General features: G+C 40.3%; 1 protein-coding gene across 12 annotated transcripts in view; it reads left to right on the top strand.

Moving 5' to 3' along the window:
• Window positions 1–9,611, top strand: part of BCLAF3 (BCLAF1 and THRAP3 family member 3) — an 83,498-nt gene that overhangs the window by 17,295 nt on the left and 56,592 nt on the right. For all 12 annotated transcript variants that reach the window (XM_017540651.2, XM_017540648.2, XM_017540650.2 and 9 more), the window contains exons 2-4: window positions 3,494–3,568; window positions 6,825–7,394; window positions 7,762–8,424. In XM_017540651.2, coding sequence (XP_017396140.1) covers window positions 3,528–3,568; window positions 6,825–7,394; window positions 7,762–8,424 — 1,274 coding nt within the window. In that variant the 5' untranslated portion in view covers window positions 3,494–3,527. The remainder of the gene's footprint in view (window positions 1–3,493; window positions 3,569–6,824; window positions 7,395–7,761; window positions 8,425–9,611) is intronic.

The raw sequence follows: 9,611 nt of genomic DNA, 5'->3' as shown, positions 1-9,611 counted from the left end.
TTCACCATCTTTGAATAAATCGTTTGAATTTTTTTTTTTTGAGACAGAGTCTCGCTCTGTCACCCAGGCTGGAGTGAGTGTATGGCGCAATCTTGGCTCACTGCAACCTCTGCCTCCCAGGTTCAAGTTATTCTCCTGCCTCAGTCTCCCGAGTAGCTGGACTATAGGCACGTACCACCATACCTGGCTAATTTTTTGTGTTTTTAGTAGAGACAGGGTTTCACTGTGATAGCCAGGATGGTCTCCCTCTCTTGCCCTCATGATCCGCCCACCTCGGCCTCCCAAAGTGCTGGGATTACAGGCATGAGCCACCACACCTGGCCAGTTTGAATTTTAATAAAGCTAATTTTGACATTGGGCAAAGGAAAATATTCCTAGCTTACTTCTTTTATCACATGCAATAAATCTCACTTGTAAATATTTTCTCCCAAGTGATCTCCACTTTTCCTTTAAAACCAGTTCTTCTATAGCCCTTGGACCAGCAGCATCCACATCACCTGGGAACCTGCTAGAGTGAGGCCCACCCCAGAGATAGGGCCCAGCAATCTGTGTTTTAACCAGCCCTCCAGGCGATTCTACTGTACACTAAAGTTTGAGAACTACTCCAAAATATATTCCTGCATAGAATTGCTAGGCTGTGGGATATGGGCATGTACCACTTTATTGGGTATTTCCAAACTGCAGGTGACACTTGAGCAACACAGGTTTGAACTGTGTGTTGGCCGGTCGCAGTGGCTCATGCAGGTAATCCCAGCACCTTGGGAGGCCAAGGCAGGCGGATCACGAGGCCAAGAGATCGAGCCCATCCTGACTAATGTGGTGAAACCCCGTCTCTACTAAAAATACAATAAATTAGCTGGGCCTGGTGGTGTGCACCTGTAGTCCCAGATGCTTGGGAGGCTGAGGCAGGAGAATCGCTTGAACCCGGGAGGCAGAGGTTGCAGTGAACTGAGATAGTACCACTGCATTCCAGCCTGGCGACAGAGCGAGACTCCGTCTTAAAAAAAAAACCTTGAACAAGATTGAACTGTGTTGGTCCACTTATACGTGGAGTTTTTTCCAGTGAAACATGTATAGAAAATACAGCATTTGAGATATGCGAAAGCTGCCTATACAGAGAGACTTGGATATGCATGGATTTTGGCATATGTGGGGGTTCTGGAACCAATCCCCTGAGTATACCAAGGGACAACGGTATTTTCAAACTGGTTATACCATACCATGTATAGTTTACCTAGCAGTAACTGAGAGTTCCTATTGTCACACACCTTTGCCAACACTTTGAAATACACAACTTAAAAAACATTATTGGCCTATCTGATGGGTGATCATAGCCCTTTGGCATATCAAATGACTATGATCTTAATTTGTATTTTCCCAATTGCTAATTAAGTTGAACATCTCATACGTTCATAGGTCATTTGAGTTTTGTGTTCTGTGATAATGGAGTCTTTTGCCTATTGAAATAAATACAATTATGTAAATTATAATGTGTTGAAATAATTGCAAAATAAACCCAGAATTCCCAAGGAGAAAGAAACCTAGAGGGGAAAAAAAAAAAAGTCCAGGAAAGAGTCCCAGAGGATGTGATTGTTACACGGTCAGGAAAGCATCGGGGTTTGTCAAGCCAACTGAGGGAAGGCCATCCATGTGCTGGACCAGCGCAGCCTGATCAGGGAAAGCGAGTAGTGTGGTGTGGGGGACTAGTAGGGTGTGTGGAGGAAAAGACATATATAAGGCTAGGAGAAAGGTAGGAAGCAACTAGATGTATGTATCTCACATTTGTTTAATCTTTTTTATTGAGCATTTGGGTTATTTTGTTGGGCCTTTTTTCTTTCCTATTATAAATAAAACTGATATGAACATGTTAGTATACACAGCTGATTTTTTTTTCTTTTGAATTACTTTTTAAAACACGTTTAAACTGAAATGACTAAAGGAAAGGAGGCATGATTAGTTTCATAGTTTCTTACATGTTTCAAGGTTACTCTCCATTAGTCATTAGGGAAATGCAAATCAAATCCACAGTGAGATACCACTTCATACCCACTAGGTTGGCCATAGTCAAAAATATAATTGCAAGTGTTGGTGAGGATGTAGAAAAATTGGAACTCTCATACACTGCTGGTGGGAATGTAAAATGGTGTAGCTACTTTGGAAAGTTTGGCATATCCTCGAAAAGTTAGACATAGAGTTACCAAGTGACCCGGTAATTCCATTCCTAGGTATATACCCAAGGAAATGAAAACATATGTCCACACAAAAACTTGTACACAAATGTTCACAAGAGCATTATTTATAATAGCTGAAAGGTAGAAACAACCCAAATGTGCTTGGAGAGATGAATGAATGAACAAAATGTGATGTACCCATACAATGAATATGAATTATTTGTTTTAGCAAAAAACCAGAAACAAACGAAATGTTCAATTACATTTTTGGTATATTTGTCTGGTGGAAAGTTAGGCAGGAGTTGAGTATTAGAAATTGTAACTCTGACCGTGTATGGTAGCTCATGCCTGTAATCCCAGCACTCTGGGAGGCCAAGGTGAGAGGATTGCTTGAGCTCAGGAGATCCCGACCAACTTGGGCAACATGGCAAAACCCTGTGTCTACCAAAAATACAAAACTTAGTCAGGTGTGCTTGTGTATGCTGTGGTCCCAGCAAAGCCCTGTCTCAAAAAAAAATTAAATTAAAAAAAAGAAAGGGTAATTCTTAGAATCCACATATTTAAAAAGCAGGTATACCATCATGTATTCCTAAACATTTTAACTGTGATTATATGAAGTGTTTCTGTACATGTTGGAAGACAAGAAAGTAGTAGTGCTTGTATTCAGGTAGAGGAATTCTGGGTAATTTTTCCTGTTTTTGGAATACTTATTTAGCAGTTGCTATGTGCCAGACACCAATAAGCCCTTTTTATGATTTAATTTAGATGTCATTAAACTACAGTGCATTTGGTTTGCTGGGCCTATTTTTGTATGACCCTTAATCTAAATAGAGTTTGTATTTTTAATTTTAATTACTTTTGATAATACAGTGCCTTTAACCTAGTATATTCAAGGTATCATTTCAACATGTGATTAATATTGGAAATGCATTAATGAAATATTTTATGTTTTTTATAGGAAATCTTTGAAATCTGATGTGGATTTTATACTTATGACAGATCTCAATGTTGTCACATTTTAACATTTTTAAATAGTTGCTTTAAAAAAAAGAAGAAACAGGTGTGACAGAGACTTTATATGGCCTGCAAAGCCTAAAATAGTTACTATTTGGCACTTTGCAGGCAGAGTTTACTGATCCCTCATTTAATTCATTTTATCCTGACAATATTCCAGTAATAAGGGGTGCTATTATTATTGTTTCCATGTTATAGATGAGGAAACTGAGGCACAAAGGGTTTAAATAAATTGTCAGCATTTGCTGTGATTTAGAGCAAATAGCAGGCTCTTTCTTCAAACTTGCTAATCCTGTATTTCTTTGCAGTGTAAAAAGTGGATAGTGGCTCACGTGTCAAAGGATGGCGCGGTCACGATCTAGATCCCCCAGGTGGAAACACAGGTGAGCAATTCTTAGCAGAGTAAGCTTGCATTTGGGATGTGCTGTGACTTTCAATTTCACCAGTACTAGTAAACTCTTAATAAGCTCATGGGACCTGATTATTCACATTAGGTACTTTATCATGGTAGAGGTTGTATTTCTAGATTCTAGTAGCTGGCAGCTTTGTTTAATCATAGCAGGTAGCTAGAGTTAATCCATAATGAAAAGCAATGCAGTGGCCACAGCAAGAGAGAGTGAGAAACATCTTTGAGAGTATTACATTTTTTGAATTAGTGAGTAGTTTAGAACTCCTCAATATGTATTTCATTTTATTTTTTCACAATGAATATGTTTGAAGAAATTTCAAGTTAGAAAATAGGGAGTTTCCTCTTTCTTCTTCATGGCAGAATAATAAAGCTTTGAATAGTTGGATTATATGTATTTCTCCTCTTTCCTGCTTGGTAATATCCAAAGTATGTATCATTATATTGGAACAATTTAACCAATCTTTATTGTACACCTGCTACAGGCAGGTTGTTGGTCTATAAAGGCAAATACGCCATCTTCTGTGGCCTCAGCAAGCATGTGGTTGGGCTGGGAGATTGACACCATGGCCAGCTATGATACAGTGGGGAAAGCGCTGCACTACTTACTGGGACAAAGGGTTCTGGATTTCTAGCGAGGAAATAATTCTGTTTTTGTGGAGGGAAAGGGGGGTACTAAGAAAGTCTTCAAAGAAGAGATGAAAACAATTTTAACTAGGCATTTCTGGATGGGTAGAACTTCTAAAGGCAGAAAGAGTGAAGAGAAGTATTCTAGTTAAAGGGGAGAGCAAGAGCAAGAGCAAAGGCGCCGAGCTGTAAATGTGACTAGCATGTTCCAGGACTTAAAAAAGACCACCATTTCACACAAAAAAGGCAGACGAAGATTTTTCATGTTAGATAACTTGCCCATTGTGCTTACGTGTTTTGGTTATGCAGTGACTAATCAATCATTTTGTCAACAGTTTTCTTTTTGTAATTCATTCAGGAGCAACTTGGAATGGTAAGGAACTTGAGAAAGAAAAGGGAATGTAAAGAAGTGAATGATTTTAACAGGTTATCAAGAGGCCATTTCTTAATAACACAAAAGGCCCTGGTGAGGGGCACAAGAGACCCTGCCAAGCTCAGTGCCTGGTTTCCAGGTTCCTTCTCAAGTTTCTTTGTTAAGAACTTTAAAGGATCTGATGTTTTACCCTACTTGCAAGCTAACACATTATTAGCCTGCCACAGGACACTCTTGGGTCAGAGACAAAGGCCTTTATTACTCACAGTACGGCAAGCAGCTTGAGCTTCATGTTCCTGTCATTCTCCTTATCCTCTGGGTCCCCTGAGGGCTGGCACTGCAGAGCCACTGGCTGGGTGGACACTGAGGCAGCGAGGTTTCCATACAGGCAGTGGAGTTACAAGACAGCTGAGGAGCATGAGTCCCTTATCAGGGGCTGCAGATAAACCCATGCAGCCTTTGCTTTGGAGGAAACATTTATCTTACTGTCCTGGACAGCAAACACATCGGCCCTTTGTCCCTAAGGGAGACCTTATCTCTATCTTCCAACCCTGTTTTGCCTTAGAACAAAGTTCATCAGTGCCTCTGCTCACAAGGCATGCAGAACTCAAGAGACTGTGGAGAATTATCTCCCAAAAGACTCCTTGAGTCTTTTTTGTTCCTTTAGGAGAACCAAAAACAATAGCAACTATTCTAGCAACCTTCTTCAGAAGGAAGGGACTCTATACAATAAAACATTAATGGTACAAAATGTAGAATTAAACCAATATTGAATGTGAAGTAAGAATTAAAAGTCAGATATTGGGAATTTTGTCCAGACTGGAAGACCTCTGCCTCTGGCTGCCAGCTTTTCTCCTTAGCTGTGAAAGAGATGAAATCTTCCAGAAAGTCCTCAGAGGCTCCAGTTGCTTCTACCTGCGATGAGCTGTAGCTAGCTGGATGGCGGAGTTTCTGCTTCAGCTAAATAACATTTGTTAGTATGTCTAGCTTGGTGACTCCATAGGGCAATATTGCCAAGTTCCGTATATAAGTCCCAGTAGGTAAATGAGGAAGGTAGATCTGCCTCCTTTCTTGTAGGGAGGTCACAGATTTACCATAGAAAAGAGGGACTCACTCATGGTTTTACCAACTCCATGGCAGCTTCTGAGAGAGAGCCATAACAGAAGCTGCAAGGATCGCTTCCTCATTGATTAGAAGACATCAAACCCTCAGGGAGGAGATGGAGAAATTGGGCAGGTCAGATGCGGGAAAGGTCCCCAGGTGCAAAATGGAACTTTATTGTGTCCCAGATAGTGGCACACCTCTCTTTAAGCCTAGGCAACCCAGATTGGTTTCCCTGGATACAAAAGCGTTCCTTCTTATTGGAAACACAAGCCTCAATGTTGGCAATGCTGAGAGGTATGGAGACGGTAGTTCCAGAAAGGATGTGCTGTCCCCGAAGAGCATTATAGCTGCTTTAAAGTATAACTTCACCAAAGTTACAAGCTCTGTTCGAACAGCTCATCTTTCCATTGATATGCAAGAGAACAGATCTGGGAAATAAAAGGAACTTACCTATGTTAGAGGTATTTATGGAGGAGCTGAGCATGAGATTCAAGTCTTAAGACCCTCTCGTTCCCCTTTCTCCCCCGGTTAAGTACATGTGTTTTCTTCCTTGATACAGCTTTAGTAGAGAAAGTAGACAATCAACTGGAGAAACTCTGGGCCTGGCTTGGGTCTGAGTTTGAGTTGTAGCATCATTAAATCTTCACTCTAATTTATTTTTAGAGGTAATGTTCGGTTTGCTGGAGACCCTCCTATACATTGATTTGTGTGAATCATGCCTCCCTGCATGTTTCTTACCTGGCCTTTGAACCAGATGTAAGCTTTTGCTGACTGGCCCTTTGAAGTCACTGCATCTTGTTTTGCCAGAACTTTGCTGTCAGCAGTCTTCCAAAATTGATTCTGCTGTGTACCTAAGCTGGCCCTCCTCCAGTGGGACAGGTGCGCTCAGCTCATTTGGATAAGCACATGAAATACGTTAGTTCCGATGGAAAGAGTATGCTTGCTGATTGGCAGGTACCATAATCAGACCCCCAGATGTACAATTTAGAATGCAGATGTAGCAAATTGATGAATTTAGTTTGAGTGGAAGAAGCTGAGGGATCCTAGGAAAAGCAAATGTTTTCTGTAGGTCATATTGAGACACGATTATCTTTAAATGGATTACACTTTTCTGTGTTTGTTTACATAGGTCTTTATCACCAGTACCTAGAAATGCTGAACACTACAAGCAAAGATATTCTCACGGGCATTATGGCTGTGAATATAGGAAGGATCCAAAAAGACCCATCGCTTGGAGAATGGACAGTGAGAAACATGGACAGAGTAAACCAAGGATTCCCTCTCGTGGAAATATATATTACCAGTCTTATGAACATAGATCACCTTCCCCTAACATAAGAAACTCTTTAGAAAATGTTTATATGTATAAGCCTCACCGAGGATATTCACCTGGAAGAGGAGACAGTAACAGGAGATCTCAGTATATGCCCAAATACTCAGAGGGTATACTCTACAAAGAGCATGAGAGGAATTCTTATCCCCAGAAAGTGCAAGGAGGGTATAGTCCTGATGACCACAGAATTAGAGGAGGTGGAAAAGGAGGGAAACCACCTCAGAGGTCAATAGCAGATTCTTTTAGATTTGAAGGAAAGTGGCATGAAGATGAGTTGAGGCACCAGAGGATACAAGAAGAAAAGTACTCCCAGTCACCTAGAAGAGGCTCTGAAGGCTTTGAGATGAGGAGCTCATTTCAGAAGAGGTACAGGAAAACGTTAAACCTGGGTAATTTGGTATAAAGCCTGAAGTGAAAAAGTCTGTTTACTTTATGGTTGAAGATAACCACCTTGAAAAGCTGTTGTCTAAAAAGACAAAAAGCGTTGTAATTTAGTTACGGTGTACTGGTGAAGTATTTCTTTTTAGAGTAAATCATGTTGATGGCTAGAATACTTTTAAAAGATGGTATTTTTCTCTTTAACTGCCTTGTACCTCTAAAATTGGCTTAAGGTATTATAGATTAACTTGCCACTGCGTTCTGCATTTAAAGCCATGCTACCCAACATTCTACACATATAAATTCTCCCTTTCTTCTCTGTATTGCAAGTGTAAACTGCTTTATGTCAACACAGGTATCCTGAGGATCGTGATTTCAGAAAATATGGACACACATCAAAAAGACCTAAAGACGTGGAGAGGTATGAAAGCAGAGAGCCTGCCAGGACCCCAAAGTGGAAGCCCGAGCATTCCCTCCCACCTTACCAAGAGGAGACAAACCAGTGGAACCTCGTACCCCAAATTTACCGACATGCTGAGAGGGAACACCCAGAGACCAGTTCAGCAACCAAAGTATCCTATGACTATCGTCACAAACGTCCTAAGCTCTCAGATGGGAACCAGGACTTTTCTGATGGGAGAACTCAGAAGTACTGTAAGGAAGAAGATAGAAAATACAGTTTTCAAAAAGGCCCTATAAATAGAGAGTTAGATTGTTTTAATACTGGAAGAGGGAGAGAGACTCAAGATGGACAAGTCAAAGAACCTTTTAAACCATGTAAGAAAGACAGCATTGCCTGTACTTATTCAAGTAAAAATGATGTCGATTTGAGGTCTAGTAATGACAAACGGAAGGAAAAAATAAAGAAAGAAAGGGATTGCAGAAAAGAGAGCAATTGTTCCAGTAACCAACTTGATAAAAGTCAAAAACTTTCTGATGTGAAACCCTCGCCTATGAATCCTAGGAAGAAATCACTTACAGTTAAAGTAGATGTGAAGAAAACAGTAGATACATCCAGGTATTATCTTTATTTTTTTCTTTATAATATTTAAGAATGTTTCTACAGTCTTTATTTGCAGCTTCAAAAATGGCATTAGTAGTGTATTTAGAATCCATTGAATGCGAGGTATTGCCTAGAATTTTCTCCAAAAAAGGCCTGTAGTGAGGCTGTTTCCTGTGATTAGTTACATGGGAGCGATTTCATGTCTCCTTCTTTCCACATCTTATTTCCAGATGCTTCTTTGATGCGGGGCATTCTATGGAGTTGTTGTTCTTCATGAATTCACGTGTTTTTATGCTGCTAGGTTTTCCTTATCCAAGGATTGGCTGGGTAGAGTTCAAGAACACCTAGTTCTTGCTCAGTTTCTCAGAGCTTGTGTTCCCTGTTGCCTGAAATTCAGAGAATTTTTGAGCTGAAAGGGACCTAATTTTATACCGCAGGAAAGCAAGGCCCTGAGAGATGAAGTGACTTGTCTGAGTCAGAGTGGCTTAGGCTCAAATCCACGTGTGCCCTTATGACTCAAGGAGGCGGGTGACTTAATGTGGTTTTTGCAGCCATCTCAAAATGACTGGGGCTCAACCAACCAGATTCTTCCAGGTAGAGGAAATTAGACCATAATCTGGGAAGATGTCTATTTATAAGACATTTACTTTAGCCCTTAATGATTCTTTAAAAAATAGACTATTGTTGTTGTAGGTTATATTCTCTTAAAGCAGACTCATATGCCTCGTTCTGTGATGAAGATTACTTCCATTTATGGATTCTGAGAATAACAAGGCACTGCAGTTGGCCCACAACTAAACAGCTAAAACTGTTCATGACCTTAATACATTACCAGTATGTGAATGAAAAAGGCTTGGGCCATGTTGATTTGGTGCATTTATATTCATGCTTGACTTATTAGTATTTGAACCAAAAATGAGAGAAAACAAAATCCAAATGGTAAAATGGAGAGGGAGGTAAACCCACAAGTCCTTTTTTTGTAAAACAACATATTTTTTATTCTTTTTTCTTTTCTTTTCTTTTGAGATAGGGTCTTGCTCTGTTGCTCAGGCTGGAGTGCAGTGGCATGATTACAGCTCACTGTAACTCGAACTCCTGGGCTCGGGTGATCCTCCTGCCTTTCCTGTATTGGCTTCCTGAGTAACTAGGACTATAGGCACATGCCGCCATGCCTAGCTAATTTTTTTTTTTTTTTTTTTTTT

Source organism: Cebus imitator, unplaced genomic scaffold, assembly GCF_001604975.1.
Source record: "Cebus imitator isolate Cc_AM_T3 unplaced genomic scaffold, Cebus_imitator-1.0 Scaffold128, whole genome shotgun sequence".
Lineage (NCBI taxonomy): Eukaryota > Metazoa > Chordata > Mammalia > Primates > Cebidae > Cebus > Cebus imitator.
This window is presented reverse-complemented; position numbering and strand designations above follow the sequence as displayed.